We start from the raw sequence: 19,895 nt of genomic DNA, 5'->3' as shown, positions 1-19,895 counted from the left end.
CCAAACAGTAATAAAGTGTTTGAAAACTCCTTTGTTGGCAACCCAACTTAAGTGGAATTAATGCAACTCCTGCGTCATTTAACATTTGAACATTAGTTCACTTCCTTTATCTATAAAAACTTAACATGCATTGAATGAATGTAATAACCCCTGATAGAACTAAAAAAAAAAAAAAAGTTCAAAATGTAGAGGGAAAGAAAGTATCATTTTAATTAAGGAGAGGAGAAAGTGAAAGACAAAGAGGAAATGGCTAAACAAATAGAAAGGTTTTCCTTTGAAATTAAAAGTACTGGGAGATATTTTTCTAGGAAGCTTCCTGGGGATCAGGAGAGAAGCTCTGACCCTCAATCAGTCATTAGTCTCCCTGACTGGCTGCTGCTACTGATCTGAGGGGGAGTGGGAAAGAGAGCAAATGGATAACAAAGAAGAAGGGGAAGGAGGGGGAGGATGTTGGGGGGAAGGAATGGGACAGGTAGGAACTATTCTGTTTCAACAAAACTGCACAAGGTAAAATTCCATGAGAACGTTCTGAGAGCAGTCACATTGGAGACAGACATGAGATGTGATGGTGGGTTTGAACCTTCCTGAAGAATCTAAGAAAAACACTACCTTTTGTCAAAATTTAGAGTTACTTTTCTAGGTGGCTGAAATAAAATTATAAGCGGTTTATATGTAAGATAAGTTTGTTTTCAGTCATTTACACTAGTGGGTTTATGTCAGGAGAATATATACGATGGGATTAGGCAAAACAATTAATATTAGACATCAAAGTGCGTGTAGTGTAGGAGATGAGTAACTTAGGCAACCCCTGCGCCCTCGGAGTTTTCCTTTCCTTTTCTTCTGAAGAATATAATTTTATGACCCAGTATACAGGTAAATGAACTAGAAAAAAATCAGGAGAGGAAATTCAAAACTTGCATAAAATAAGATAAATGCAATTGGAAATGACATTTCTCAGTTCATTTGAGTGTCAACTAATTCCATTTCTTAGAAAAAAGGCAATATCAAAATTTTAAAGTCTGTATTAGAAAAACACATCACCTATGTTAGTATTCTTGCCAAAAATATTTTGTCTAAATATAACATGAAGAAACTACCAGAAAAAAAAACAAAAACAAACAAACAAATTAAGACAATCCGTAAAAGGAATAACCTGGACTCTTTATTAATATAAAAACATAAAATAAAATAAATTAAAAAGGCAGATAAACTGTTGCATCCAAAAGTTAGAAGTGCACTTCAGGCCCTGTTGCGATGGGTGATTTTGGGTGACTAGCTCTGGCCAATAAGTGATCACTAGAAATGCCAAGCCATCAAACCCCTGTTGCGTCAGAGTATTTATTGAGAAATCCACCATACTTCTCTCTTTTGTCTCCAGCACAACAGACAGCAATTTTCTAGGGTGGCTGCCTTATCTGATGACTTTGTAATGACCACCAGGAGCAGAGGTCTCCTACCTACCCAGGATGGATAGTGTGAGCCATTAATATAAAATAACATGGAATGTCAACTGTAATTCAAAAATGAAATAAAACATATATGTGTGTGTGTGTGTGTGTGTGTGTATTTATATATATGGTTTCTAATCTTTATTCTGCCACTATCTATGTGACTTTGTGCAAATTACCTAGAGACCTTATTTGGAATACAGAAGTGCACAATTTCTTTTAAATTCTTGAGATTTAGCTTACACTTAACTTAAATCCTTTGAATAGCTACATTTTCTGTATTCAATTTTTAAAAAATATTTTGTAATCCTCATCTGAGGATATGTGTTTTTTAGTTGATGAGAGAGAAAGAAAGAGAAACATCAATTACTTGCCTCCTACATACCACAGCAGGGGCTTGAACCCATAACTTAGATAGGTGCCCTGACTGGGATTCGAACCCACCACTTTTTGGTGTATGGGACAATGCTCCAACCAACTGAACCACCTGGCCAGTGCTCTGTATTAAATTTATATAAGTTCAACAAATACTTATTGAAGGTCTTTTGTATTCTGGGTACTGTGTTTAGACAAAATCTTTTAAAAGCTACTTCATAAAAGAAGCTTTATGAAGCTCAAATCACAAGTCATCATTAAAATGAAAATTTAAATAAAAATGAAATATCACTATGTATTCACTAGATTGTCCAATATTTTTAAGCTGTCAAGGTCATAGTGGAAAGGATGTGGAACAAGGGGTGTGCTCACACATTGCCGATGGAAGAGTAAAATAGTGCAGCACCGTATGCAAACCAAACATACATGCACCATATTACCCCAAAATGCCACTGAGCATTCACTAAGAGAAAACATGTGTCCACACAAAGACTTGTACATGAATGCTGATGGTAGCTTTATTCAAAATAGCTGAAAACTGGAAACAACTCAAATATCCAAGTAAACTGATGAACAAATTGTACGATATGAGTTTTAACAGCATGCTATTCAACAACAACAAAAAATGCATGAAATGACAAGGATAAATCTCAAAATCATTATCTTAAGTTAATGAAGTTAGACACAAATGAAAACCTACTATTGGATTTTATTCGCATGACATTTTATAGCAAGAAAATCTAACCTGCAATGACAGAAAGCAGACTAGTGGCTGCGGGGGCTCGGGGGTAGAGGTGGATTGGCTGTGAAGGGAACTTGTTGGGATGATGGGAATATTCTATATCCTGTTTGGCAAGATGATTAGAAGGATGTATACTTGTTTCAAAACTTACAGAGCATACACTGAAAATGTGAACTGTCAGATTCCCAGGAGCTTTTGAGAGTGTAAACAACTTTTGGGGTAAAATGACAGGAACTTGAATTGATAGACTACCAGTGATGTTGGAGGTTTCAGAACTCATGAAATCAACTCACAAGAGAAAAATAAAGCTTCATTTTGTAAGTCCAGGGAGCAGAAGCTTGTTGCAATGACATCAGTCATGTATGGTGAAAAATGAGCCTTCAGAGAAGCCTTTCCCAGACTCTCAAATGCCAGAGCTACCAAATACAGAGTTTGGCAAAATGAAGAGGGAAAAGAGATCAAGGAAGAGAGAAGCCAACCAGCCCTCACACGGCCTCCCAGACCACAGGTGCCCACCTGCTTCCCCAGACAACTCTAGTTACTAAATAGAGAACTTCGGGGCCTTACCTGTTATGGGGGCTTCTGGAGATACCATTCAGTAACAACGAAACGTTGTCCCACTGAATAAATTTTAAGAAGTGAGAAACAAAAATAATGTTGGGTTTTCACTACAGTGTGTTTGCGCTGCCTATGCAACTTTGAGACAAACAAGGTAACACCACAAACCATCCCCAGCCCCCCAACCTCCTCAACGCTGGCTCCAATCAGCTTGCCTAGAAAATCTGGAAGTTTCCACCACCTCAGCCGATCACTTTTGACTAGGAACAGTCATTTTGTTAAAATGTGGATGCTGATGATCCTTTATTTGAAGTGTGTGTGAGGAGGGAAAGGGGTAGATATTAAAAATTAGAATGGCGAAAACAGAGTCTTAAAAAGAGCAAGTAGAAACTGTGCATGAGTTACTGTAGGTAGCAGTTAATGCATTAGTTGAAGAGTTAGCCTTCTTTTGTTCCACTGTGCATGGAAACAGTAAAGACTTCACATCACTATATCCAGAATGGTATCTAGTCTCTCCCAGGAGAGAGAAAGGAAGAACAGGCTGAAGAAACTGGTGGAGATAAAAAGTAAAAAAAGGAGGAAAAAAAAAGAAAAGGGTTTACCAGATCTGAGGTAGACTCTATCAGGGCTGGCTGGTGACATGATGAGAAGTTTTTGAATGTTCCACCTTCCTCTGATCCCAAATGCAACCCTCCAGAGATACTGGTAGCCAAACTGACTACACAAAAGTCTGGATCTGAGCTCCTCACAACACTGATCCCAGGCCCTGAACTTCCAGCTTCTTTAAAGACTATATCACTACAACTTGCAAAATAAGTTATGAGTCATTTCACTACTGAAGACCATGTTTCTTTGACTGAAATATTTTTATCATCACTGAAATCAGTCAGACAGCCTCCCTTGAATCTTATCAGCAGACACTTCACACACAAAAAGATGTCAGTTAGTAGCTTACCAGAAAGTGACAGGAGATCATTAGAACCAATACAGAAACTGCTGCAAATGGATTATGAGACAATAATAATTTCTGATTTGGTTGTGTTTTCCACACTCTGGTTGTTGCTGCATTTCCAATCTCTATGTCCATGGTTCCTTCTCATTATATAATTTACATTTGACTTGCAGTATGTTTCATATTATTTAGTTACCACTTTTTCTGCCTTTGCAGTAGAGGCATGTAAAGCCAGGCCAACATAAGTGCTTTGCTGTCCTGAGCTGCCCACCACACGGGGCCAGGTCCCTGTGAAGCAAGGTCATGAGAATGTGCCGCTCCTTGTCTGGCCCTTAGGGAGGCCCTTCGCACATTATGTTGAAGAAGGTACTAGTATTTAGAACAAATAGACATGAATTCTTATTATTCTAGCCCATACTACTTTAAAACATCTTTTTATAATCAGGCCGAGTTCTTTACTGTCTATTTGGCAAGAGGCCATTTTGTTTACTGACATCTTTCTAGAAAACATCTTATATAGAGAGTCTCATGTTGAGAAAATAGTTTGGAAGAGCTGTGAGAAAGCAACACAGTGGAGAAAGGGAAAATTAAAACAAAATGAACTGAAACTAAAAACAAATGGCTGAAAAGAATCAAAGAAAAAAGTGCCTTGCTTCATTTTTGCTTTTATTTTATTTTCCCTCATAGCTTTCTATAGAGAGAAATCAGCCATTAAAAAAAATAAAGCCACTTATTGCAGCATATTTTTAACTTCATGAAATACTAATAGTGCTTCATACTTTCAAAAAACATTTTACATCTTTGCAAATCGAGCACCTCTTCTCTTTTTTGTTTAATATACCCATGATACCTCTCCAGTTCGCAGGAGGAGAATATGTAGTAAAAGGCAATATTAGAAACTGCAAAATGAGAAATAATAATAAAACTAACTAGAATCTACCTTTATCAATTTCCAATACCTTTTCTTATTTTATTTACCCTGATAATACATGTGTCTGCCTTATTCCCCATATTGGAAATTGCCATAATCTCTCCTGATCTTACTTTTAATAATCAAGATCCAACTCAGATCCTACCCAGAATCATGGGATTGGAGAATTAGAGGAAACTTAAAACTGCGTAGTGTTTCCATTTATACTGGTCACCGTTCAGGTGACTGCCCAAGGACACCTTTACTTCAAACCCTTTTCCTCAATCCTATTTCCCAGCGCTTGGCAGACAAACCACAGTAGCTGGTCCAATGCTTGGCTATTGACTAGACGAGGGGTTGGAACCTAGCCCAAGGAGCTCACTCCTAGGCTGGCAGCCACCCAAGAGGAGGTGTGGTCCAAACGGCTGTGCTCAAGAGAGGTGATGGTATTTAGCTGAGGATGTCAAATTCACTCCATCCAGGATCTTCCTAGGAGAAATAAGTGACTAGCTGGTCAGTTGAAAGGCAAGACTGATCTATAGGGAGAAGCCAAAATTCTAAGAGATAAAAATAAGCTGGCCATGATAAACTGAGAGAGCAAATAGCCAGGGCTACCAGGAGCGCTGCCAAGTTTTCTAGTCCTAGATCCAGTATATAAATACTTCTAACAATTATTCCTTTTCATTTCTAGAAGCTCAAGGGACTTTCTCTTACTTGTAAGCAAAGTGCACCTAGCACCCTTCCTATCTTCAGTCACCCCCAAGATCATTCTGTACTACAGTGTCCCTGCCCAGTGGTCATATACCCAGTATATCTCTAGGTAATGAGATTAGAAAGCCATTTTTATACTGAGTAAACCTTTAATCCCCTTAAATTCTTCAGCTATTTAAAGGTCCATGTGACCTTTCATCATTCTGAGTCCTCTCTTCTGAAAATGTCCCCCAGTTGATCTGTAGGTTTTCCAAATTGTGGCTTCCATAGCTGAATACAATGGTCTGTGCATGTGCGGTGTAACCAGCACAGACGGCCTGGACTACCACTTTCCTTGTTCTGTTTCAAGTACTGTTGCCTAAGACTGCAGTAGACTTTTTTCAAGGACATTATTGAATCATTTTTTACTTACTGTTATTTAAAGCACTAATTCATTTTGAAATAAGTTTTAGATAACTCACCTGTTTCCACCTCGTACCTATATAGTTTTTTTTTTTTTTAATCCAAGGTTAGGATGTTAAGTTTACAAATTAAATTTCATCTTTGCTAGGCTAAATCTGATTAGTTTCCAATCTTCCATCAAACATCCCTGACCACTTAACTCAGCCTTTTGTGATAACTTGGTCCTCTGAATTGCTCTAGCCAATACCTCTGTTCCCCTTATTTGGTATATCACTTACACTACCTAATCATGCTATTTATCTTTTAATGAAAGTTGGTTCCTAAGTACAGAGCTAATATATCTTGTTTTCAGAAACTATAGAATACTATACACAAAAATGTGAGTAGTAACTAATATTGTTCAAAAAATTAAAAAATAATGAGAGCATATTCAGTGGATCATACACTATTTTCTTCACGTTGGTACCTCTGAGCTTCCAGATCAGTGGCTGGTGGAGCCTCTGCAGTGGAGTCGAGCACGTGCTTCCCTTCCTCACGGAGGGGGAGTGGATGATCCTCCTGAAACATGAGCGGATCATTTTTACCTTCAATTGCTAGTGCTTTCGGCATCTTTTTAAATCTATGTCTACTAAACATTTGTAAGACAGACAGTGCCTGTCACAGGTGGGTGAAAGGGCCGTTTGGCTTGAGTCTTCAGTGCTTGCTGAGTCTTGGGTTTAGATCTTAACTCTAAATGAAGTTATGCATACAGTCCCAGAGGAGCATTAAAGAGACTAGCTTTTTGTCCCGCACAATCAATTTTAAATATTAAAATACCATCCCACTGTTATGCCTTATGAATAAATATATTTTAATATATCCAATAATTATCATATTAATAACAGAATGATATTACACTGTATTTTGGAATTAAAAGCAGAACGTTAATTAGTTAAATAAAAACATTTGAAACTGTGTCACAACTGTCTGTCATCCTTTTCTATAATTTCCATATTTTTTCAATGTTCTGGTTGCATTAATACTTGGAGATGAACCAGGCCTTTCTCAGTTTCTTGGGCGCCCTGGAGGCAAATAGCGTCATGATCTCATCACTGAAATGTTCTCCTGATGTCCCTTATTTCTGGCCACAATAAAACCATTCTTCCTTAATCACAAGACTTTCTACTAACTGATTTCTCTTGAGATTGCTTCTTCTATTTGGTACATTTTTAATGAGCAGCAGTAATTATTTAAGTCACTATGCCAGGTTCAGTGAAAAATAAAATCACCATCAACAACAGGAACAATATAAATGTGATCCTGTCCGTCCCCACAGACAGTCCACAGTGACCTAAAGCAGCACAAAGTGAAGGACTGGGTATTACATTTTAGGAATCAACAAAATTACCTGAAACCAGAAAGAGACATAGTCAGATCAGGAGATTTAGAAGAAGTTTGCCAGCCCCATATTTTTACACTATTGGCAATCCAGGCTCTAGTCACAGACTTCTTTTTGGTCCCTTTACTCCTACTTCCTGATTTTGACCCCACTTGCCATTGTCTGTGACAAAGAGTATTTCTGTCACACATCATGTATGAGAAGGCAATGTCCCAGCTAGGAGAGGGCACACACTCACACCCTGCTGCCAGGGTTCCACCCCACTCTCCACTCCCATTCTGCAAGTTCTTGAGTTGATGCAGTCTAGAGTACCAACTGGCCAAGCCTCTGATCTTCCTAGCCAGCCCAAATGAGGGTACACAATTTCCTTTCTCCCTGTTTAATTCAACTGATACAGAATTAAAATATTGCAAATTTAACTATATTAAAAGAAAAGGAAGATCAAAATAGGTAAACCAGCTCTTATTTATCCCCGTGTAACCTCCATAGAGTCCCTTGACTAAAAGGTATGAAAGAGCATAGAGCACCCAATTTCATTTCTTCAACACGGTCACTTTATATGTGCTTGGGCATATTTATCAAGTGATAAAAACTGGTACCACTGGAGGACAAATCTCAGCTTGCTCCCCTATTGTCTTGCATTATGTTCTTTGCATTGTAGTGGGTATGAAGTGGTAATAGCTGCTCACCTCCAGCTTCGGAAGCTTGGAAAATGGTTCTGATCTTACGAAGTAAAGATTGTAAGCTGCACACACATAGATCAATTGGAGTTTTGATTCTCATTGAAACACTTCGTTGCATAGAGACTTTAAATTGCACTCTTTATCACATGTGTAGAAAATACAGGCAGTAGAGCAGTAGATGCTGAGAGTGCACTTAAGGAAGAGTCAGAGCTACAGTTTTGCTGGGTTGGTCCTCAGGCTAGTGATTAAAGACTAATAATGATTTCCTGTAATAAGTGATGCAGACCCTGAAGCAACACATGGACCACCAGTGCTGACCAGACACCAAATGATCTAAGAATAAAACCAGCATGGGACACACAGAAGGGGACCTATATCACATCCACAGAGTATTTCCCTGGCCATATTAGCCGAGCTTTTTATCAGTTCATTAATGAGGAAAAACTAAAAATATCAGAATCTAATGACTTATAGTTTATTATATATGCATTTAATAGTAAAGTGTATATATTGATACAGAATTTAATTAAGTACAATGAACTTTTTTATTATTTCCACAAGGAGCTCAACTAGAGAACCTCCTTAGGTGCTGTTATTTAAAAAAATATCTGGATTGAATTAATCATTTTGGCTATTAGAATCACAGCCTTAGTATCCATAGGAGGTATTAATAAGGATTAGGTTTGTATGTAAATGGCAGAAAACTCCAAATAACAGAAGTTTAAATGAGATGAAAGTTTATTTCCTTCTCACATTACCTGAACAATCCAGATCTAGCATATCCACCAGGGACCCAGGCACCTTCTATCTTGTTACTTATTCATCTTCAATATGAAGTTCCCAACTGGTGGTTGGTCCAGGATAAAGCTCCAGCTAGTATGAAGAAACCAAAAAAAGGTATATAAATTCGACCTACATCCTCTTGGTCAGAACTTAACCACAACCATTAGTAAGTGAAGATGTGAATTTTACTCATCCTTTTAGGTGGCCATGGTCCAGATAAAAATCAGAGGCTCTATTGTGACAGAAGAAAGGAGAACAGCTATTTAGAGCCAAATGGCAGACAATAGCCAAATCTCTCTCTACATTATACAATTCTGGCCTAACAAAGAATTTTTATGTTTGGGTATAGCAGCAGCAAACATTTATTGAGAACATATTATGTCCCAAGTCATTAACTGAATTTGTTTAAAATAGTGTTATGAATTGAACTGTGTGCCCCAAATAAGATATATGGAAGTTCTGACCCCAGGACCTCAGAATGTGACTTTATTCAGAAATCGTGTCTTTGCAGGTGTTGTCAAGTTAAGATGAGGTCATTAGAGTGGGGCCCTATTCCAATATGATTAGTGTCCTTATAAAAAGAAGAAGATGGAGACCGACATAGACATGCATGGAGGGAAGAGCACACAGAAAGAGAGAAAATGGCATGTGAAGATGGAACATTAGGGTGATGCATCTACAAGCCAAGAAACATCAAAGATTGCTGGCAAACCGCCAGAAGCTAGAAATAGGCAAGAAAATATTCTCCCCTGTAGATTTCAGGAGGAGCATGGCCCTGATGATACCGTGATTTCAGACTTCTGGACCCCAGAACTGTGAGAATAAATTTGTGCTCTTTTAAGTCACCCAGTTCATGGTTATTTGTTACAGCAGCTATAGGAAACTAACACAAATCGGTTATCTCATTTAATTCCCACAACTTCTGCTATGAAAGATGTACTGTTATTCTTCTCTTTTTTTATTTAATTTTTTATTGATATTATAGATAGAGAGAAAGGGAGAGGGAAAGAAAGATAGAAACATCAATGAGAGAGAACATTGATTAGCTGCCTCCTACATGCCCCACACTGGGATCGGGCCCCTACAACCTGGGCATGTGCCCTGACTAGGAATGAAACCAGCGGCCTCTTGCTGCATGGGTCTGTGCTCAACCACTGAGCCACACTGGCTGAGCTATTCTCTTTCTACAGAAAAAGAAATTAAGACTCAAAAAGTTAAGCAATTTGTGAAGATCCCTTAAGCTTTGAATAAAAATCTAGGTTTTTAAAAAAATTCCAGAGCCTGAGCTTCTAACCTACAATATTGACTCAAAAATTAACCAAAATCTGTGTTTTTAGATCTTCCATCCCTTCTCAGCTTGGACAACACCAGAGAAAACTGTGAAGTGCTAGGCAGATATCATGAGGTACTGTTATCCATGTGCCTTGTTGCATAGCATTGTAACCTATCATTCAAACTGGGACAGTTTTGAGATTTAAAAAAAAAAAAAAAAAGATGTTATTCATAATTACACTGGGACAAGAAGCCTAAACGAGGACGGTCCTGGACAAACGAGGGTTTATAGTCACATTAATTTAACCTCATTCTTCAGTGCCCCATTCCCCCTGACTTCTAACCAGAAATGACATTATAATAGTTTTACTTAATTCTATTAATTATACTTAGAAAATAACAAAAATACCTAAATTATGAAATAATAATAATATGGTATCACAAGAATAAGATATTCCTTGATAATGAGTGACATATAGATCATAGAAGATAGTTACAAGAACGATTTTATAAGATGATTAATGCAAAAAGGAGAAAGAACATATTTTTATTACTTAGCCAAAAATCTCTAAGCAGTTCCTTCCAGAACTCTAAAGACTGAGAATCCCTACCTTTGGCAAGTTAAAAAAACAAAAGAGAAAGAAAGGTCTATCTTGTTTGAAACCCTGCATACAAAAAGGTTCCACTTGTTACAGCAGCTAAGCCAATAACCAAATATAATCAAATACTGTAGAGAATATCAAGCAGCCATTTTCACAAAAAACCAAAAGTATACCCCTCTTCAGACTCCTTTCCAAGGCTGAGGAAAAAGTAACTTCCCTAGGGATGAGGACTGAAAGGTTTTATCTCTATTCTCATCCACACTTGAACCTTAGCAATGTCAGAAAGGAGTCAGGTTAGCCATCAAGAAGAGCTTTATAAATTCAGAGCTTTATAAATTCTGCCAAGAGAGATCCTTGTCTGGCAATTTCTAGGACAGCTAGATGCTCTTAGAGGTCAGGGAGGCTGGACTGTAACCAAATAATGAAGAAAAGTAATAAGACTACATGAGCACAATATACTAGCTACGTAATTATGCAATCTGATAAAAAGTTCAAATTAAGGCTCTCTACATTCCTGAAAGTCTAGCTCCCTGGCTTGTATCTGGGGCAAAGACAGACTCAATCAAACTGCTGTGTGCATGTAAAATGCATCTGTCTTCTACCTCACACACTGTAAAATCTGAGTGTACTATAGGGTTCTAAAACATTAGCTGTGTTTTCCTCTGTTTGGGTGATTCTCTGTGTCCTATTCTTTCTTCTTCATGTTTTCTCATTGAGACTATAGTACTTTTGAAATTATATTAAAAATATTTTTGAAATTATAAAATTTCAGACTGTTTTGAAACAGTCTTTAAGAAAAATCATTAAAATATGTACAGTGACCTTCTAGTTTCCAGTGCTGCATACAGGAGGCAGGGGCCAGAAGCTGGAATACTCCACTCCAACGTAAAAAACAAGTAAAAAGCTGAACAAACTCAATGCTATATATCATTTATGGCTACAAGTGGATGGATTAACTAGAAAGCATGGATGGAAAAGATACACACCAATTTCATGAATTGGATGACTCTAGGGATGAAGGGGAAGAAATGGGATGAGCAGAGGGCTTTCTATTGTCATATTACATGTTTATTTTTACAATTTGAAGAAAATATGATACAATGCTAACATTTGTTCATTTGATGGTAGAGAGTATATGGTGTTTTATAATTCTCTTTTGTTTTTCCATGTTTTTAAAATGGTTCATAAATTTTAATAAATGTCTATGAAAAATAACCTCTTTAATTATTTGACAAGTACTGTTACACTACTACTCTTACTGTCCCCGAAAGTGCTCTCTGTGTTCTGGCTCTGTGTGACTGAATGTCCCCTGGCTCTGTTTTCTCATCTGTAACATAAAAGGGTAAATAAATGGTCATTTAAGATCTTTTTAGCTCAGATACTGCAGGTGTCTTCTTTTACCCATCACCTTACACACCTTTAAGGTTCACTCATTTAGTGTTATTAATTCATCTTCCTGTCCCCTCTTTAAGTCTCATTTTCTGAAAAGTCACAGGAAACATTTGACAAAGGATGTTCGGTCATCGAGTTTGCTAAAACTCTGGAAAAGTTGTTTGTTTACCACTTAAAGTAAAAAGCCTGCCTTCTCATCTGTCATCTTGGCCATCGAAGCGGTGTAGAGAGGAGGATGGGGGTTGGGGGGTGCTACCGCGTTCTTACCTGGGCATCAGTCTCCAGCCAAGGAGCAGCTCACTTGGGAAAGGACTTAAATTAGGCCATCGTAACTGAACTACCTGGGCAGGCGTCGTGGGCAGAACAAATTATACTTTGCAGCTGGAGCTGGGGTTGGGGAGGGTAAGAGAGAGGGCTGCCCAGAACAGACCGTCTTGTAGCATCTCCGCGGCGGGAGGGAGGTGCATTGGACGGGGCAAGGGGGCGGCGGCCCCGGGCCCCGCGGCGGCGGAGGTGCGGGGGTGGGGCCAGAGGCGCCGAGTAACCGCAGACCCAGCTGTCCCGCCGCGCGCAGACCCCGGAGTGAGAGGTCGCGGAGGGGCTGGTCCTTCTAGACCGGGGGACCCAAGACCGCTGACCTTTCACCTGCTAAGGACCCGGGTGCGGCCATGAGCTACCAGGGGCAGCAGCCCGTCATCCCGACACAGGTAAAGCGGGGCGCTGGGGCAGGTTCTGAAGCCAGGCTCCCTTCGCCCTGCAAGCAGAGGTCAGCGTACCTCCAGCCGGGCCCTGGCTTAGCAGCACCGGGAGTTAGTTCTCCGGGAGAAAATTGTACCATGATCTCACTTGTAGTTTTTTTCTTGGCAGGCACTTTACCTTATTTAATGTAACTCTTTTAATTTCACCAAATCACATCATTGGCTCCGTAACAGATCTGGGATTGACCCTGGGATTCCGTGGAGCAGCCTGCGAACTTGGTGAAGCTGGACATTTTAGGGTGCAGTTTGTTTACAAAGCTCTGTTGGGGCCCTAGCAATTACTGTTACTCTTTATTATTGCCCTCATCATTATTTTCTTCTCGTGATTGATGTTATCATTCCTGATATCGTGTTCTTCTATCACATTGCATATTTGTCTGACACTTTTCTGTTTTTTGAGCTAGTAAACATTCATTTACTTCTATATATTCTTGGCCATTTTATATGTTAAATAGAACCATCTAGATGACAAAGAGATCCTCGTTTCTGAACATAAGCAGGAAGAGAAAAGTGGTCGTCAGTCTGCTGCTATTTTTAATGTTGTCAACTCTATTGTAGGATCTGGTATAATAGGTAAGTTGCTTTGTTGTTTTTTTCATTTTAAGCGAAGAGGCCAAATTTAAGACTTATGTTGTTAGTGTTCACTGATTTTTTTTAAAGTGAAGCTCTTAAATGATAAATTGGTGATATTCTTTCATAATCCAGTGCAACAACAGGCATCCCATCAATCCTCCTTTTCCCAAAGACTGGGCTGTGGTCCACACTGTTTCTACATTTGAGCGCATCCTCCACGTGTGTGAAGTTAGCTGGAGCTTCATACAAAAAGTGCTGACATTTTTTTTTATAGGCTGCTTAGTCAATTGATAATGTTACCTGATTTACTTTTTTCCCTCTTCTGGAAGTGTCCATCATTACTAAATCACCTTTCGATGACCTTTTAGAGGTATAAAACGTCCAGATATTTGAAAGTATTAGAGGTACAAAAATTTAATATGAAAACGTAACAATCTGGTAAAAAATTTAAATTCATACCATATTTCTTTACCTGTCTATATAGTGTTGAATTTAAAGTACAAACTTATTTACTTATACTAATTTTAAATATCATTTAATAAATAAATAGAAATTGGTTAGATGAAAGCACATATGATTTTTTTTTTTTTTTTAACAGAGAAGCCAAATCATAATTGAAAGAAATGGGCAGCTCATATTTTCTCACTTTGAAGTAAGGGGGAAATTATGACAAACTCAAGTGCATCACATTATAGTAATCATAATTACTATTGCTTTTGTTATTTGAAAACTTCGCATTTAACAAAAAAGTAGGGACAAACAGAATTCTGCACTACTCATTGAGCGTATTTCTTTTTTCTGTAAAGTTCTGACATTTTAGTCACAGTCATCATTGAATATTTCTCTGGATCCTGTTACTTTTCTTACCTTTCACAAGTTGATGTGCTTTTTTATTTTGCTTGTTTCTACATGTAGATCATTTCCTTTCCACATGGTACATCAAGTGGAGTTACCAAAGGCAAAGTAGTAACAAATAGGGTGAAAGACTTCTTTGGAATTTTGCCTCCGTGTACCCCAGAGATGCAGGCAGCTCTGCGTGGAAGAATTCCAGACTCAATGCCTGATGTGAACACTTGAAGCTGATCTGTGTCAGCAACATTTCAAGTGTCTCTTAATCTGCTCAGCGACTGTTTTAAGGGAAAATTTTTCAGAGAGTAAAATTGTGGGTGAAAATATTTTAAATGTATTCTACTTTAAATATTTTATTGTCCATAACCTAAAATGATTCATTTTCCAGAGACTTCATAAGAAAATATTTTATATTACCCTCTTCAGCTTTATAAAAACACTTTTGCCTTCTCGCTTTTCTCTCCTTCTCCTACTTGGTTGCCCATTTTCACTCCTCAGCTCCCACGACCTCTGTGCTCTGTCAATCCCTCTGCTTTCCCAGGAAGCTCAGGGAGAGAGCGTTGGGTTGTTACTCTCCTCATTCCAGCTCATGTGATCCCATCACCCTGAGGTGAACATTATTTGTGTGAACTGGTGTATATTTTTCATTTGCTTCTTTCGTATTCTTATTTCATCACCTCATAAACTTGCTCTCTTACCAAGTCCTTAACTTATGACATTTTATTCAGAAATGAGTGTTAGTATAATAATGTTTAATTTTAGAAGTCATATGCACTGTTTATAATTATGTCAGAAGTATGTCACTTTACTTAGCCTATTTTATACAGGAATTGGGAAAAATTCTGTATATTTTATTAATGCAATGGGTGGGGCATTTTATGTTTTTTTCAGGATTGCCATATTCAATGAAGCAAGCTGGCTTTCCTCTGGGAATATTGCTTTTTTTCTGGGTTTCATTTGTTACAGGTAAAATACTATATAATTACTAATTCCTGCAACTTAAATTGCACAAGGGCTATTTTACACACACACACACACACACACACACACACTCCCACTCCCTGTAATTGAAGTTACTAATGTTACTGGATCAAAGAATCCTAACGATTTAGACATTATGTCTCAGGAGATTTACTTTTCTTGCTAATCCTCTGAACAGATTAGAAAAGCATTATGTATCACCAAGCCTAAATCCTTTTCATGTGCCTTTCACTTGATGCAGAAAGTGGTAGGTGGGAAAGTCATTTATTCCAAAGGCCAATTAAAGCTAAGACAACTGTGCTATGAAAGTATAGTCATCAGGACTTCCTTTCCCACAGTGACCATGGCAGGTGCGCATGAATGAGCAGCGTTTTCCAGCTCTGTCTGTACGGGTGGAACCGAAAGCCCGGCATTCCCGCCTTGCCCCTGCCTGCTCAGGCCCCCACTGCCATCGTCCTGAGTGCAGCAAACGGTGCTTTTGCACTGCTTCTCTTAGCTTCCCCCTTTTCATGGAACATGTTCATTCACACCCACGTGTTGCCACTCCCCCGTCTAATTGCAGAGTATACAAGGCATAATTAGCTGTATTCCTGTTGTCCTCATTTCTGCTTTGTCATTCTATCAACTCACATCGTGACAAATACGGGATCTTTTCTCTACCTTAGGATCACTGTGAAAGAGGCAGCAATCACAAATAGACACCACCTGCTGTGGTTGCTGCTGTGGTGGCCGCTATGCGTAGTCACCTAGGTGCCTTTTTACCAGGTAATGCAAAACACCTCAGGGTCCCCTTCTCCAGGTGCTGACCTGGGCCTCAGTGGCACCACCTTGCTGTGAGGTTATGACCCCCAGCTGCCGTTTCCCCACAGCCTTCAGTCAATGACTGACTGATTTAGGAAGCTTGCCTCCAGCAGGGACCAATGTGTGGTGCAGCGCGAGCCCCAGGGCACCACCACTGCAGGGCGAAGCTGCAGCTGCTCTCCACCTGGGACCTCATCCTTGCGAGCTCTTTCCCCACCCTGTCCTCTCAATCCCCTTCTCCTGGGAGCATCCCTCAAGTCCCTTGCCCAAGCATCTCTATCTCAGCTCTGCTTCTGGAGACCCTACCAAGATGCTCTCTCATAAACTCCCAGGCTTCCAAGCCCAGCCGGTAACTGCTGTTTTTCTCAGGCTGAGGAAGAGACAGTAAAGCATCCAGTACATGCCTGAGTCAGAGCTGCGAAGGCACCGGGCTCCCGTCTCCCTGCCTGCTTCTCACCCCCCAAAATCTAAGCTGCTTTTAGCTTCTGCAGCTCTTAACTTGTGGCTTACTTTGTAAGTTAGTAATGTGGGATCCATAACTTTGGGCTTATTCAGAGTTGCTGGTGTTTAAAAATTGCATTCTGTTCATAAGATCATTGATCGCACTAAAAAATCCCATTCAAAGATTTATCCTTGTCGTTCCTAATGTCCTGCTTCCCAGTCAGTTAGCACTGATAAATAATTAATTTCCACATGGGCATAATAACCTTGGCTTATTTAAGTGCATTGTAAATATTTACACTCATTAAATAAATTAAAATATATAGATCACCTAAGAATTCAATACTTGAGGGGATTGAACAGTTTACTAAAGCTAAATCATAGTATACAAACATAAATAATACTGCAAATAACTTTCTCAACTGATACTATATATACACCCACTGTGAGCAGTCCTCTGCAAAGTCAGATATTGCAAAGTTATTAATCAGTGGAAATTACTTAACTCTTTAATTTAGTTATATGATCAAAATCCTTTAATAATTTTGATAAAGGCTAACCACACAAAAGCAAAAAGATTTAGAGACATAATTCATTTTGTTTTTTACTTAGGCTTTTAAGAGCAAAATGTACAAGTGGCATATAATATTAAATTTTTCTTTAAATTGACACTGTAATTACACACCGCTTTGTCTCTACTATTATTCTTTTATCTTTTTAAAACCTCTAATGAGATATGACCTGTTCAGCAGGTGGTTTGTGGTTTTTCAAAGTTCTGTTTATATGTATGTCCAAGCATATACAATGATTTAAAAGAAAATTTTCATGTTGAATAACATAGACTCATTCATGGATTACCTAAAATTTGCATATTGTATATTTTAATTGAAATTAAAATGTTATAGTGATTGATATTTGAGATTCTTAAAACTTTTAAGATAATATATTTATAGTCTGTATTTTAAAAGCAGATGGAATCATTTACATTTATTATTGACTAAATTCCCAGCAAATTGTTAACCTCAAGCAGTACATTTTGAACTTTTATGAAACTCAGCATTCTCATTCCAAGCATACAGTTCTTCACCAAAAATTTACAACATCTGTGAAATTGATTACCTCCTCTCTGTTACTCAGGTTTTCATTGATTGTCTTCTTTGGCCAGTAAGTTGCTGTGTTATTGCCTTTAGCATCAGTTCACTTTCTGATCTGTCCTCCATGTTGCTGTAAGAGTTATCTCTATAAAACCTCGACCTGATCACTGTTACTCCCTCAATCAAAGCATTCCAAGACTCCATACTACAAGAGAAAAAAAAAAAATTTTGCATTCAAATTCCTTCATAGTGTAGTCACAGTCTGAATTCTCAGTCTCATCTCCAACTACTCTATCACCAACACTGCCATGTGTGCACCTTAGGTTTTACCTGTTCTGGACTATTTCATTCCTCACATATAGAATATGCTTTCACGCTGCCTTCCCGTGGACAGTCCCCCTGCTCAACTGTTTTTTTCTCCACCTGGTGAAATCCTGTTCATCGTTCAGGGCAATACTCAACTCTTTGGTGAAACTTTTCCTAGGTTTAAACAAAGGAATTAGAATTCATTCCTATGCCCTTTGTGCTTGCAGAATATTTTTTAATACATTTATTGTGTCATTATCAAATTAAATTTGAATCCTGCTGTATATTGATCACGGATTGATTTCAAAAATATTTACTGACACTGCTGCCATTGTCTCCATGAAGAGCATTATCCCTACCTACAGGAAGCTCACTGTGTAGTGTGTCAGGCAGACAAAAATACATAGTTACAATATTTTATTGAAAATACCATAATTAAAATATGTGCATGATGATAGGGACATTGGCATTTAACACAGCCTCAAAGGAGCGGGCAGGTTTGGGGGAAGAGAGAGACCTGCACTGAGTGTTTATGAAAATACATGAGTGAGCAAAGAAAATGAAAGGTCACTCTAAGCAGATGAAAGTACAGAAACACAAGAGGATACTGAGTCAATATTCAGTCTGGTTAAAGTGTAGGGTTGACATTTGTAAGTAGAGGGAGATGCTGATAGAGAGGTTTGGAGAGGCATTTATGAAGGCTCTCATCATTACCATTTCCTGAAGTCCTTTGACTCCATGAAATAGGTACTCATGTTCTACTTTTATGGAGGAGGAAACTGAAATTTTAATAGATTAAAATGACTTGCCCAAGGTCTACAGTTACATGCAACAGAGTTGAGATTTTGGTTAAGTATATGGACTCTGCAGCCAGACTACCAGGATCTGAATCCTGACTGCTCCATTGCTACCTCTGTGAAGTTCGGCAGTTTAGTTAACCTTCTGGGCCTCCCTTTTCTCATTCACTAAATGGGGCTAATAATGGCACCTACCTAGGATAGTTGTAAAGATTAAACAAGTTAATATATGTAAAGCCTTTAGAAAAAGGCCTTGCCCACAGGAAATATTGTGTAAGTATTTGCTAGCATTTTTTGTGGTTGTGATATAATAATAATTCAGAAAAGTCAGTCCTTCACCCAAGGTCACACAGCTAATAAATAATTTTTTTTTTACCTCATAAAAAAGAAATTGATTTTTATTCAAAGGCATTAGAGGGTCCCCTGGAATATTTTCAGCAGAAGACATGATCAGATTTATGATATCGTCAGACCCATCTGAGGGGAAAAGTTGAGAAGGTCTTAGCAGATGTCAAAAATGTTTTGGTAGGGAGTAAGATTGGTGGATGAGAAAACTATTTAGAGGTTATTGCAATAATCCAAATGGTATATGATAAAGACCCAAGCCCCCAAATAAAGCAAGTTAAAGATTAGAAATGAGGAGATACAGTTGAATAATGTATGATGCAGTAATGGACGTGGTGACCAAAGGAATATAGAAGATGATGGATAATGAGAAGTCTAGGTGATTCTCAAATTTCTGTTAATACTATTCAGGGACTGGAGAAGAAGCAGGTTCCAGAACAAATATATAAATTAGAATTTGTATATTTTAACACTGAGATGTCTATGAGATCTTCGATGTAAAATGTTTATTAGGCAGCTAGATATAGAAATCTGGAGTTTTGGAGCCTGGGCTAGAGATGCAAATTTAGGGGTTACTAACATCTTTGGGAAAATTGAAACCATAGACATGAACAAGATCACATAGGACATCTTGAAGAGTAAGAAAAAAGTCTAAGAATCCAGAATTGTAAAAAACTGGTGAAAAAATGAGTATAAATGGCCAAAAAGGTTGGAGGAAATCCAAGTAAAGTAATGTCGCAAA

The 19,895-nt window shown here is 38.3% G+C and overlaps 1 protein-coding gene across 2 annotated transcripts in view; it reads left to right on the top strand.

The window, feature by feature from the left end:
• Positions 1-12,796: 12,796 nt before the first annotated feature.
• Positions 12,797-19,895, top strand: part of SLC38A11 (solute carrier family 38 member 11) — a 56,974-nt gene continuing 49,875 nt past the window's right edge. For both annotated transcript variants that reach the window (XM_036254221.1, XM_036254220.1), the window contains exons 1-3: positions 12,797-12,915; positions 13,422-13,539; positions 15,280-15,354. In XM_036254221.1, coding sequence (XP_036110114.1) covers positions 12,877-12,915; positions 13,422-13,539; positions 15,280-15,354 — 232 coding nt within the window. In that variant the 5' untranslated portion in view covers positions 12,797-12,876. The remainder of the gene's footprint in view (positions 12,916-13,421; positions 13,540-15,279; positions 15,355-19,895) is intronic.

Source organism: Molossus molossus, unplaced genomic scaffold (assembly GCF_014108415.1).
Source record: "Molossus molossus isolate mMolMol1 unplaced genomic scaffold, mMolMol1.p scaffold_m16_p_11, whole genome shotgun sequence".
NCBI lineage: Eukaryota > Metazoa > Chordata > Mammalia > Chiroptera > Molossidae > Molossus > Molossus molossus.
The sequence above is the reverse complement of the archived record's forward strand: the minus strand, read 5'-3'. Positions and strand labels throughout refer to the sequence as shown.